The following is a 14,512-nucleotide window of genomic DNA, read 5'->3' as shown; positions in this document are numbered from 1 at the left end:
ACATATCCAAAAAATATTATTAAGATTAATGCCTAAGAGCTTACTGCCTATAATTTCTTCTGAGAGTTTTATGGTTTCAATCTTACATTTAATTCTGTATCCCCTTTTGAGTTTGTTTTTGTGTATGATGTTAAAAAGTGGTCCAGTTTCATTGTTTTCATTGTCCAGTTTTCCCAGCACCATTTATTTAAGAGACTGTATCCATTGAATATTCTTGCCTCCTTTGGCTTATATTGATTGAGCAGATAAGCCTGGGTTTATTTCTGGGCTTGCTATTCTGTTCTATTGATTTCTGTATCTCTTTTTGTGCCAGTATCATACTGTTTAGATTATTATACTTCTGTAGTATGGTTTGACGGAGAAGGTGATGGCACCCCACTCCAGTACTCTTGCCTGGAAAATCCCATGGACGGAGGAGCCTGGTAGGCTGCAGTCCATGGGGTCGCGAAGAGTCGGCCATGACTGAGCGACTTCACTTTCACTTTTCACTTTTATGCATTGGAGAAGGAAATGGCAACCCACTCCAGTGTTCTTGCCTGGAGAATCCCAGGGATGGGGTCTCACAGAGTCGGACACGACTGAAGTGACTTAGCAGCAGCAGTATAGTTTGAAATTAGGGAATTTGTTACTTCCAGCTTTGTTCTTTTTCAAGATTGTTTTGTTTATTGAGGCATTTTGTGTTTCTATGCAGATTTATAATTATTTATTCTAGTTCTGTGAAAAATACTATTGGTATTTTGATAGGAATTGCATAGATTCTGTAGGTTGCTTGGTAGTATGGACATTTTGATAATACTAATTCTTCCGATCCATGAGCACTGATAAATGGATTCCTTTGCATTTATTTACATCATCTTGAATTTCTTTGTTCAGTGTCTTACAATTTTCTGAGTACAGGTCTTTCACTTCCTTGGTTAAATTTATTTCAAGGCATTTTACTCGTTTTGATGCAATTGTGAATGGGATTGTTTTCTTCATTTTTCTGTTTGTTTGCTCTTAGTGTGTAGAAGTGCTGCAAATTTCAGTATGTTAGTATTGTGTCCTGCCACTTTACTGAATTCATTCACTAGTTCTCATAGGTTTTGGTTTTTTGGTGGAATCTTTAGGGTTTTCTATATATAATATATCATCCGCAAATAGTGACAGTTTTACTTCTTTCTTTATATTATGCATTCTATATTATTTTCTTGCCTAATTGCTGTGATAGGACTGTGAATACAGTGTTGAATAGAAGTGTCAAGTAGGCATCCTTGTCTTAGTTCCTGATATTAAAGAAAAAGTTTTCAGCTTTTCACCATTGAGTATTTTGTTAGTTGTATTTTGTCATGTACGGGCTTAATTATGTTGAGGTGTGTTCATTCTATATCTACTTTGTTGAGAGTTTTTGTCATAAATGGATGTTGAATTTTATCATTCATTGCAGTTTTAGTTTGAATTTTCATGTTAGATTCACATTCTTTTAATGTGAAAATTTATTTGCCATGTGTCTCTTGTTAATGTAGGGAAAGGAAATAAAGATGAATGGATCAGTGTTCTTGTATTTCTAGGAAAAGCTGACCAGCAGAGGCTTCCTCATTAAAGGCCTCTGGGTGTCCAGGCATCAAAGGAAAAGAGCTCTGCTGTACTTGTTGGACCTTGTTATAAAGAACTAGGCTTCCTTTAAACATCGGCATCTCCAAACTGAAATCTGTCATCTTAAAGACTTTGTGCCATAAGTACCATATATATATATATATATATAGAGAGAGAGAGAGAGAGAGAGAGAGAGAGGGAGAGAGAGGGAGAGAGAGAGAGAGAGAGGGAGAGAGAGAGAATGCTACATGAATGGTTCTTTAAACCAAGATCCTGTAGCACAACCCAGTTCTCCCCATACTAGAACTACTTGGTCAGCAGAGGTTAGAGATTTTCGAAAGCTCTGTAATAAACTTTTAATGGACACATGTATATAGTGGGGTGCAGTATATTTTGTTTGTAGAGCACATGGTCTTAGTGTCAAGTTTCTTTTTTGCTGATGTCATACTTTATTTTTCTCAGACATTAATCTTATTTTACTCTAAACAAAAATCCTGATAAAATTGAACATATATACAAATGTTCATAACAGTTTTATTTCTAATAGCCAAAAAAACCTGAAAACTACCCCATAAGCTTCATAAGATGAAAAATTAAACAGATTGTGCATCTCATCTACATCATCAAATGGTACTACATAAAAAGTAATTAACTATTGATTCATGCAGCAAACTGGGTGAACCTCAAGGAATTTTTGCTCAGTGAAAAAAGTCAGTCTCTAAAGGATATATACTATATGAACACCTGTGAAATATCAATCATTGAGTTGGAGAGCAGGTTAGTGGTTACTATTGATTAGGAATGGGGGACGAAGGTGTCATGATTATAAAGGATTAACATGAGAGTGATAATACAGTTGAATGTTTTGATTGTGATAGTATATGACAGAATTGCTTAAATTTTTTTCTCGCACAGATAAGTACATGTATAACTGATAAAATCTGATTAAACTCTGTGGATTATGCTAATATCGATCTCTTGGTTTTGTTACTACTGTATAGTGATTGTGTGGGATGTTTGCATTGATGAGAGAGGTATTGAACTACTCTCTATTTTTCTTTTCTTTTCTTTTCTAGACTGGACTAGCATAAGTTTTATTCAGTAGCCAAAGAATGGAGAAGTGGGAACCTAGTTTGCAAATCAAATTCTCTTCCCTGTATTTCTTTTCAACTACCTATGGATATATTGGTATTTAAAAGTAAAAAATCTAACATAAAAATCATTCAAAAGCTTTTGTTTTTGAATCATATAAGTAATCATGAATATATTTTCATGAAAGTTCAAAAAATATGATAGTATTTGTTTGTTTGTTTGTTTTTAAAGGGCAAATAGTTAATAGTTTCACTTCTCAGGTGATGCAGTGGTAAAGAATCTGTCAGCCAATGTCAGAGACACAGGTTCGAGTCCCTGCGGAAGATCCCCTGGAGGAAGAAATTGCAACCTGCTCCCGAGATTCTTGCCTAGAAAATTCCAGGGACAGAGGAGCTTGTTAGGCTATACCGTCCATGGGGTTGTAAAGAATCGGACATTAACACAGAGTTAATATTTTCAGTACAGCCTTTTTTCCTTTTCTTTTCTTCATAAAAGCAAGTAGGTAGTATTTTTCAGTGTAAGCATAATGATGCTGATTTATGTCTGTAGTGACAGTTAACTGATGCTGACATGATGAAACTATGCCATACCTTTATACCCTGCATTCTTGGTAGTGTTACGTCACAGAGTGGGAAAGGTAAGACAGCTGAGCATTCCAGACATGCCACATCTGTTCCTGGGAACTAAATGCTGCATACGATTAGCAAATGCAGATCCCAGAAAGCTTATGTAAACAGAAAATGTTTACTTTATTTTCAGTTTTATATGCATATGGAGCAATATAGTATATGTTGTCTCTACACTAATACTATTTTTATTGCTTCATTTATAGTTTCATGGTCAAAGGACTAGATGATTATTGCCTAGATATATAATCTTTGAGTGGGAATATGATATTGAGTATAATTCATGTATATATGAAAACTGTCCTTAACACTGTTGGGGATTTGTGGTATACAAAATGAGTTATGTAAACCTAATCTGACTCTGGGAACAAGTGAAGTCACCCTCCTGCTTGGTGGGAAAGATATGTATGTTAAATTGATAAAATATAGTACCATATAATGCTAAAGCAGAGCATGAAAAATGGCATTCTGGATATTGGGTATATTATGTCTAAAGGCCTGAAAAGCCCTTGGCATATTCATGTGGTAGAAAGTGAAGAATGGAGGAATAGCGTGAATGGCAAGTGGTAGATTGAGTCCTAGGGCTGACTTACCCATTAGGCACGGTAGGCATAGAGTCCAGGGCCCATAATATTTTTGCAGGCCCATGAAAATGTTTTAATTTGTTTTAAAATCAGAAGGAAAAAAATAAAGTTTATTGTTGAAAAAAATGTTCTAATATTTAGTATTAATGTCTTTCTCCCAATGCACTTATAAAGTATACTTTTTAATGGAGGAAAGGTCCCATGAAAACAGAAGTTCCTAGGGCCCACAAAATTGGTCATGTTCCTATTGAGTCTTGATTATAAATGACTTTCAATGCTAAATGAAGTGCTTGAATTTCTTTCTAGCAACTTCAGGGAGCTAACAGATTTTAAGCATGGTCCACTTTATCTTTTATGAAGATATCTCTGTTAGCAGTTTGGATGTGACTATTTGCATTTTAACAAAGTTACATTAATCAAAATTGTTTTATTGCTTATTACAGCCAAATATCACCTTTAAAATGAGGAGAACAGTTTTTAAAAACTCATGTCTAATCACAGTACTTGGTAAGGATGTCTCTTAAGAGAGCTAATTGACTATACTCAACTGATCAAGATTTGCCTAGCTGTTGACAAATTTAGAAAACCACATGTAAATAATCAGGTCTCTGTATGTGACAGTATAATGCTAGGCTAGACTCTCTCATAGTACTTTTTATTTCATGCCTACTTTGCTTACACGATTTATGAAGAATCCAAAACTTTGTATAGAGATACTGCTGAAACATTCCAACAATTAGCATTTAAAAAGCTATAAGCAGTCTTTTATGAAATGGATTTCTTTTCTTTGATTTGACCAAAAGGTAGTTTGCTAGACATCTTTATTTTATATGGTAATTTGCTGAATCAAAATTTGAAAGAGTTAAAATAGCAAAGTATATTTTCCCTATACTAATTAAACTTTTTTATTTAGGCTATGCTGGGTCATCATTGCTGCGTGTGGCCTATCTTTAGTTGCAGTGAGCAGCCCTGTTCTTCGTTGGGAGTTTCTCATTGTGGTGGCTTCTCTGTTGTGGAGCATGGGCAGTAGAGCTTGTGGGCATCAGTAGTTGCATCAGATGGGTGCAGTAGTTGAGGTTTCTGGGCTTATCTGCTCTGGGACATGTAGGATCTTCCTAGACCAGGAATCAAACTCGTGTCCTGTGCATTGGCAGGTGGATTCTTAATCACTAGACCTCCAGGAGAGTCCAGGCTGAAGTAATTTTGAGAAAAAAATTAGTGAAAACTGAGAGACAATAAAGGTATAACTCAGTGTATGTACATTTGTACCTTTATTGCTTTGATGATATTGGGGTGAAGAGAGAGGGAAACATAGAGGAGATTGGATTTGTTTATTGTCTTTCTCTATAAGGAGTCTTCTAGGTTTCATTCGTTGAATTATTTAATAATGGCACTAAAAATTTATGCCGTTATGCTCATGCCTTTTGCTGCTTTTCTATTGTAAAAGAAATCCAGGCAGAGGAAAAATTTTTATTTTGTATCATTTAATGATAATATTCATTTTCTTTTTATTTTTAAATTAAATAAGGCATTTTCTTCTACTTCCAGGTATGGTTAGATCCCTATTCATTAACTCAATATTCAAAACAAAATTCTAGACAAAATGGACAACAACAGAAGAGGACAAGAAAAAATAGACTATCTTGGTTGTGAAAAACTAGAGATGTTTAGTTTATAAATTAATTCTGACCTTTCTAACAATGACACAGTTTCTAACAGTAATGACAAAAAGGGAAGCAGAGTGGGTTATATAATTTCAGCAAATGGTAGTAGCTAAGGCGCTTTTAATTTTAATCAAGAAACGGGGATAGGGAGTTAAAATAGGCATACTTTTTTGAAAGATCTACATTATAAAATTTTGTTTTTAGTTTGCATCTTTTAAGTATCAGTCTCTGTGCTGTATGTAGTTTATTTGTAGAGATATATTTTATTTTGATCTTAATAATAATTTGTTAAAGTTTGCAAATTAGGGTATATCTAAGGAAATACTGATTAAATATGCAAGGTAAATAAATGTTTGTCATTAAAGGAATTTGAATATGTGACTACTTATGGTAAAATATGGTAGAATCATAATCAGGCTAATGTCCTAAGATTAGTTTTTATGAAAAAGAATATACCGTATTTTCTGGCCGTTTATTTGGTATTAGTGGATATCTTCTAAAAGACTGCCTGAAGTAATTTTTAATTGTGGAAACCAAATTTTTTTTTTAAGTAATTACTCTCTGTCTCCAAGTAGACTTTAAGATTCTTGAGGGGTGGAATTCTATACTTTAAATCCCCTATTTACTTAGCCCAGTACTTTGAATGTGGTCTGTTGTAATAAATATGACAGGTCTGTGTTTCTGAATGGACTTGAGCCCACAGTTGTTGGTCTTTCATTTCTTTTCTAGGGTTTGGTCCTTAGTTTTGTGCGAGAAACATTATTTTAATAGATCATCTGTAGTGCTAACATGGGCTTCCCAGGTGGTGCAGTGGTAAAGAATTCACCTGTCAATTCAGGGGACACGGATTTGATTCCTGGGTTAGGAAGATCCCCCTGGAGTAGGAAATGGCAACCCACTCCAGTATTAATTGCCTAGAAATTCCATGGACAGAAGAGCCTGACTACTAGCTAGTCAAACCATTAGGAATGTCTGCTTTATGAAACCAAATAAAGATCAGCCGTTGCTTTTGATGACCATTTACTTCTTTGGTAGTCTCAGCAGTGTTGGTAAATGTTTGTTAGCTGATAAATTATGTGGGAAATGTGCTGATGTTAGTTAAATCGATTATGTATATGGAGAAAGCTTGACTGGCATTGAAAATTCATTCAGATGACCTTCAGTATAAGGGATTATTAAGTATTTCTTTTTCTGGCTATTTTATTGATATTTTTAATAATGGAAAATCATTTTCTTTTTGACCACTGATAGGCTTCATATTTAAAAACAGGTTTATTAAGGTATCATTTAGATAGCATGAAATTCACTCATTTTAAGTGAAGAGTTTTTTTTTTTTCCTGATAAATTTTACAAAGCTATGCAAACATTACCACATGTAATTTTGGAACAGTTCCATCTCTCCAGATAAAAATCATGTATCCATTTGCAGTCAGTCTTCATCCTCAGTTCAATATGGCTAATGATGTTAGGTTTAGCATTTTACAATTTGCTGTAAAAGATGGTAGAAGGGAATACTGTAGAATTTCCAAAACTTTTATAAAGCCTTCTAGGTTTATTGATTTCTTTATTTTGAATTTTTAATAATTTAGAGCATGGACATTTTTCTGATATTTGTTAATTCAGACATTAATATTCCATAGAGTGATGAGAATAATTTGTATAAGAGGGTATTGCTTTTGAGAAATGTGTATTCAGTAAGTTTGCTTCTTGTTTGGAAGTTAACAAATTAATAGAAAATATTACTAAATATGTACAAAATTTCTCAGTTACCCACACCTTGTTAGAAATTTAGTAGGGAAATTTAAAGTGGCTTTAAAAAAAATTATAAAGGCTTTTGTAATAATTTTTTGCACAAAAAAATTATCATAAAACAAATTTGTCATTTTTTCCTTTGTTTTAGCTTCTCAGAATCAAGAACGTCTCTGTGCATTTAAAGATCCATATCAACAAGACCTTGGGATAGGTGAAAGTAGAATCTCTCATGAAAACGGAACAATATTATGTTCAAAAGGTAGCACCTGCTATGGCCTTTGGGAGAAATCAAAAGGGGACATAAATCTGGTAAAACAAGGCAAGTAGTACTTTTCTTACCTGAAATAACTGTTTCATACAATTGAAGAATATCTAAGAGGGCATGGAGATAAGATTATAACACTGTCTGCAGGAGAACAGTAAATTTAAAACTATGTATTCATGTATATATTCACAAACGATCTCCAGATTTACAAAGTAATTGATTTTTAGCTTATTTTAATAGTATGTTATTACAATGTTAATAATATAATAACATTCTATGAAGTTTAGAAAATACAGAAAACTGTAAGAGAATTGTTTACAATTCCATACCTAAAAAATTTTTTTTAAACTATATTGGTTTATTTCTTTCAGGTACTACATTTGTACTCCTATGTTATATGTTTGTGTAATTTTTTTTCCAAATTGTAATAGTATATAAAAAATTTAATATACAGTTTTCCGATTTTAAATTCTATCATGGATATTTTCCTGTCTTTAAAGTTTCTTTGTGAACACTTTCAACATCTAATAGTATTTCATTGTATACGTGTATCTCAGTTTACTTACACATTACTCTTTTGTTGGACATTATGTTGTTTTCCGGTTTTCATTGTAAGGTAATGCTTCAGTGAATATCTTTATGCATAATTCTTTGTATCTCGAATAGATCTTTTTAAAAAAAACTTTACCCTGTGTGGGAAAACCATCTAATGGTTGGCATCTGTGATATGTGCTCACGTTTACCAATCCTGGACTTCATTACTGACTCCCTTAGGTTTGTCTTAAGTCGTGATTCTGTCAGCAACCAAGGCCTTCTGTTCAATGATGGGTTTTACTTCCAATTCCAGGGCTTTTGTCTAATCTGCAGTGTTCAATACGTTGCTCCATTAAAAGTCTTGCCTATTGTAATTTTATTTCAACAATCAAAAAAAAAAAAAACCACTTTATTTGTGACTGCATTGAGTTTCCTTTGCGGGGCATGGGCTTTTCTCTGGTGTCAGTGAGCGGGGGCTGCCCCCTGTTGCAGTGCGTGGGCTTCTCGTGGCGGTGGCGTCTCCTGTGGAGCGTGGGCTTGTGGAGCACGGAGAGCACAGGCTCAGTATTTGTGGCTCTTGGGCTTGGCTGCTCCGTGTCATGCAGGACCCTCCCAGGTCAGGGATCGAACCTGTGTCCCCTGCACTGGCAGTCAGGTTCTTTACCACTGAGCCACCAGGGAAGCCCCAGAACAGACTTTTTTTTTTTAAACACCGAAAATATTTTGTATTGGTATATAGCTGATTAACAATGTTGTGGTAGTTTCAGGTGAACAGCAGAAGGACTTAGCCATACATATGGGATAGACTTCTTGAAGTACAATTTTTAGATGGTCAAACATGAATATTTTAAAGGCTCTTCATAAAAACTACCGTGTAACATTCTAGAAATGTCGTATATGTTTACCTTCCCTCCAGCGCTGTATGAGAATGTTACTGAATCCTTGTTATCATTATATATCATTATTTTAAAAACCAGAACAATTCAATAGATCAAAAAGTATTCTTACAGATGTTTTAATAATATTTCTTGGATTACTTATGAAGCGAAACATTTTATTAATGGGCCCCCCCCCCCACCTCCACAAAATGCCTTTTTATGCTCTGCCTTTTTCTTTTATTTAAAAACATGAGGTTTCCCTTTGGTTTGCAAGAGTGTTTTATAACTTATTTGTATGCCATCACATTGTTTGCAATTTGTTGTTTTCCTTTTAGTTCTTTCTCATCCTACGGACTCCTAACTTGTTTCCGTTAATATCTAATATCTACTTGTAGGATGTTGGTCTCACATTGGCGATCCCCAGGAGTGTCACTATGAAGAATGTGTAGTAACTACTACCCCACCCTCAATTCAGAACGGAACATACCGGTTCTGCTGCTGTAGCACAGACTTGTGTAACGTCAACTTTACTGAGAATTTTCCACCTCCAGACACAACACCACTCAGTAAGTAAAGTAACATACTTTTTCCTGAAAATTCCTTTCTCCAAAGATTTTCAGAATTTAAAATATTTTAAAATTATTCAAGTTTGGCCAAAGTAAAAGGGAGAGAGAATTCCAGCATTTTGAGAGTACATCTGGCTCATGCCTGAAATCGAAAAAAGGTACACCAGGATTTCCAAGATGTGAATCAAAATATAATACTTTCCAACTATATTTTGAAGGGAGTGACAATATTAAGAATACAACGTGTATGCCTACTTTTTACCCAGCACTCCCATTTGTGGGAAATTTATCTTTGAAGACATACCCCCAACAGTATTAAATGCATACGCATGAAGTATCCATTGCAGTATTGTGTGCAACTGCATAGTATTGAAACCACGTAAAAGCCTAAGAATAGAAGATTGATTGAAATCCACTATGGCACGTATGTGTAATGGAGTACCAACTTTACAGCTGTATTTGGAGGTAATGTTAGGTGTGTAATAAGCTTATACAATATGCTGTCTTTTATGTAAAACAGAAAACTTATCATTACCAAAAAAAGTGAAGAAAGGATAAACCAGAAAACAGTGAAGTTGGTTACTTAAAAGAGTTGGAGGGAATGGAGCAAAAAGGATACAGGGAAAGAGACTCCTCTGAACATAGCTGTATGCATGTAGCTTTGAATTTTGGTATCTGTGTGTGTAAAAGTATAATCATTAAGGATGGGAAGGGGGTACAATTCCAAACTGAAAGCGAAAAAGCCCAGTTGTATTTCACATAAACATTGTAATCACACTTAAGGGAAAACGAAAGAACTAAGCATTTTCAATGGTATTTGACTGCATATACTCTTATGCAAGATGTGATGTTAAGAGATAGTGGGGATAATTGCAAATAAATACTAATCTCTTGAGAAGATTTTATTTTCAGTAGTGTGGACAAAGCAGTTCTGAAATTGTAGATATATTTGTATTATAGGATTAAGAAAATAAATGTAGGTGTTGATATTCTTGGGAGCCTTGTTCTCACTGAAGGAAATAAGGAAACATAGTTATAGATGTGGAAATAAAAGAGAATCCTATATGAATAGATTATAGTTCAAAATATCATTATGGACATATGACTTTAAAAATATCCACATTATATGTGTTATATGCATTTATATGAAGCCGTGTGTGTGTTTGTATATTTGTGTGTGTGTACATCCATACCTACCTACATATATTTCTTACCTTTGTTTGTTGAAAAGAATAAGAAACAAACAAACAAAAAAGAATAAGAAACAAAACCACCCCAGTAACTATGAGTGTATATAATGTCCAGATTTAGTTTCTGCAATGACTCCCCAAAATTCCAAACTGAAAGCAATTGAACCCAGTTGTATTTCACATAAACATTTCTCAGCAAGGAGATCAAACCAGTCAATCTGAAAGAAAATCAGTCCTAAATATTCATTGGAAGGACTGATGCTGAAGCCGAAGCTCCAGTACTTTGGCCACCTGATGCGGAGAACTGACTCATTGGAAAAGACCCTGATGCTGGGAAAGATTGAAGGTAGGAGAAGGGATCTACAGAGGATGAGATGGTTGGATGGCATCACTGACTCAATGGACGTGAGTTTGAGCAAGCTCCGGGAGTTGGTGATAGACAGGGAATTCTAGTGTGTTGCAGTCCATGGGGTCACAAAGAGTCAGATATGACTGAGTGACTCAACTGAACTGAACTGATGACTCCCCAGTCAACGAAACTTGGGCTCCTTGGAAAAATGACTTATTCTAGGATTGGTGCAGTATAGGTACAAAATAAGCCTGCAACATCTTGTAACACTAGAAAGTAAGGAAAGAAGTACCCTGTAAAAGAATGGAGATTTGTCACAGTAATCAACTTGAAGGATCCTCCTATGAGCTACATTTGAGATCCTTGTAGTGCTAAAAAACTACAGTGTTAAGTTATAAACCATTGAGGGAAAATGAATTGGTTCTCTGTTGATAGCAGAGAGAGAGAAGATAGGGCAGTTGTTTATGGTAGAATGCCAAGTGGTAAATGGAGAAGCTAAAAGATTATCATTATGGAGCTATCATTCCAAGTATTGGGTCAGGCAAGAATCATCAAATGATCTCAAATCTAGGGGGCAGTCAGTAAAGACAGAGGGTATTTGAATTTAGGATTTGTCCAACATATATTGCAAGGGGACAATTAATAATTACGAAGTGAGAAAATTGGACAGTACCTTAGCCAAGTATTAATAGTGTCATTAATGAAGGGGAGATGGACATCCATGATACCCCGAGGACACAATGTGCTAATACAGTACTGTATTTCAACCAAGAATGCATATCCTTAATCTAATCACAAAGGTAAATCAGGCAAGTCATAAATTAAGAATGTTGTATTACAAAAGGGAGTTTGTTTCCCTCAAAAATGTCAGTTCAGTTGCTCAGTCGTGTCCAACTCTTTGTGACCCCATGTACTGCAGCATGCCAGGCTTCCCTTTCCATCACCAGCTCCCAGAACCTGCCCAAACTCATGTTCATCGAGTCGGTGATACCATCCAACCATCTCATCCTCTGTAGTCCCCTTCTCCTGCCTTCCATCTTTCCCAGCATCAGGGTCTTTTCCAGTGAGTCAGTTCTTTGCATCAGGTGGCCAAAGTATTGGAACTTCAACTTCAGCATCAGTACTTCCAATGAATAATCAGGACTGATTTTGTCAGGTGAATCTGGGTAACATACATATATATATACATATATATATACATATATAAACAGTTTTTGTAAGTTTAACATAACCTCTAATTTAAAGGTTCAATTTTTTATATGTTTTCTGTATGTTATATATATATTTTATATGTTTTATATGTTTTCTATATGTTGTATTTCTCCTTTAAGAAGAATTATTGCCATTGAAAAAGAAAAGAAAAAGATCTTCTGATATTTAGAAATTCATGTCAGTTATTTTGCTGTAACCCCTGATATCAGGTTTTTGGCAGCAGAGGCTTTAGCAGGTGTTCAAACTGAGTCACATTATCAGATAATTCTCCAAACTAAAACTGGCTAGAGATGAGATTTATGGATTGATAACTCATATAGGTCTTTGCTCCTCAATCATTTTTTTCAAAGATTTTTCTGTTCTACTAATAAGTCTCTTTCAGTTGTTTGTCTCTTTTAAGGGGATAGGTACTATATTTTGACTATTTGAACATTAAAAATGAGAAAGTATGAAAATCTTAAGAAACACTATCCAGTAGTTCTGTACCTGTTTATGCACTATTATCAGTAAACCTGGTTCTAGACACAGTATTTCAGGAAGATTTGGTACTTTTCTTCCCTCATCCATCTTTTGTGCCCAGTATGATAGGTTAACTTTCTGAGGTACTTTGTTTTCTTCCCCCATCTGCATATGCTGTTCTTAATTCTATTTCCTTTTGGCCTTGAGACATTACTGTTAGATATTTATTTAATGAATATTGCTTCTTAAAATATTACTTGCAGTGAACTTTAGATTCTTAGAGAATGTTTTTTTCAGATGAGATAAATCTACTAGTGAAATTTCAATTCAGTCTATCAGGATTATACAGTTGATAGAGCAGTTGCCTTTCAGTAAACATATTAAAGGGACTCCAGGCCTTTATTACATAGGGAAATTGAAACCAGCTAAATAACATTTTTTGAGTACTCATTAAGGGCTATGTATTCATTAAGCATTTACATTTAACCCTTACAGAAACATATGAAATGGTTACTGTTACATTCTTGTTTTACATGGAGAACACTGAGGCACAGATATATAATTTACCAAGTCACACAGCTAGTAAGTGGTAGAGCCAAGATTTCAGACCAGATGTTTTGATTCCAGAGTATGTGTTACTAAACATTACTTCCTATTAGTTTTAATCATTACTGTCTGTACTCAGTTATCCTTAACCATTACTCTCTACACACAAACGGGGCCAGATTAATAATTGTATGTTCATTCATTTGGTAGAATGAAAAGATTTTTTGAGCATCCTTATGACATTTTCCCCAAATTCAAGGACATCTGTGTTTATTTGTATCATCTCATTAAAAAATACAAGTATTTTAAAGGGAAATGTCTCATCAACTGTAAATGGAAAGCCAGTATGATAAGTAGAAGGTGTTGTAAGTATTGTAAAAAAGAAGAACTTGAAAAAGTCACTTATTTATATCACCTCACACCAGTCAGAATGGCCATCATCAAAAAGTCCACAAACAGTGAGTGCTGGGGAGGGTTGGAGAAAAGGGAGTGCTCTTGCACTGTGGTTGTAAATTGATACAGCCACTGATATGGAAGATGGTGTGCAGATTTCTTTAAAAACTAGGAATAAAACCACCATTTGACCTAGCAATCCCACTCCTAGGCATAAACCCTGAGGAAACCAAAATTGACAGAGACAGATGTATCCTATTGTTTATTGCAGCACTATTTACAATAGCCAGAACATGGAAGCAACCTAGATGCCCATCGATAGATGAATGGATAAAGAAGTTTGGGTACATATACACAATGGAATATTACTCTCAGCCATAAAAGGGAATGCATTTAGATAGAAAACAACAAAATTCTATAAAGCAACTATCCTTCAGTAAAAAAATAAATGTTAAAAAAAAAACAGCATTAAAAAAAAAGGGAACACATTTGAGTCTGTTCTGATGAGGTGGATGAAACTAGAACCTATTATACAGAGTGAAGTGAGTCAGAAAGAGAAAGATAAATATCATATTCTAATGCATATATACGGAATCTAGAAAAATGGTGCTGAGGAATTTATTTACAGGACAGCAGTGGAGAAACAGACATAGAGAATAGACTTGTGGACATGGGGAGAGGGGAGGAGAGGGTGAGATGCATGGAAAGAGTAACATGGAAACTTATATTACCATATGTAAAATTGATAGCTTCGGGAATTCGCTGTGTGGCTCAGGAAACTCAAACAGGGGCTCTGTATTAACCTAGAGGGGTGGGGTAGGAGATGCGAG

At 34.8% G+C, this 14,512-nt stretch overlaps 1 protein-coding gene across 1 annotated transcript in view; it reads left to right on the top strand.

Annotated features, from left to right (window-relative positions):
• The window catches only part of BMPR2 (bone morphogenetic protein receptor type 2), a 146,306-nt gene that overhangs the window by 78,246 nt on the left and 53,548 nt on the right, over positions 1-14,512 (top strand). Inside the window, exons 2-3 of the mRNA XM_043910371.1 lie at positions 7,439-7,609; positions 9,363-9,533. Of these exons, the coding sequence (XP_043766306.1) occupies positions 7,439-7,609; positions 9,363-9,533 (342 nt within the window). The remainder of the gene's footprint in view (positions 1-7,438; positions 7,610-9,362; positions 9,534-14,512) is intronic.

The sequence above is a fragment of the Cervus elaphus genome, chromosome 8 (genome assembly GCF_910594005.1).
Source record: "Cervus elaphus chromosome 8, mCerEla1.1, whole genome shotgun sequence".
Lineage (NCBI taxonomy): Eukaryota > Metazoa > Chordata > Mammalia > Artiodactyla > Cervidae > Cervus > Cervus elaphus.
Note: the sequence above shows the minus strand (reverse complement) of the source record. Positions and strands in the feature narration are given on the sequence as shown.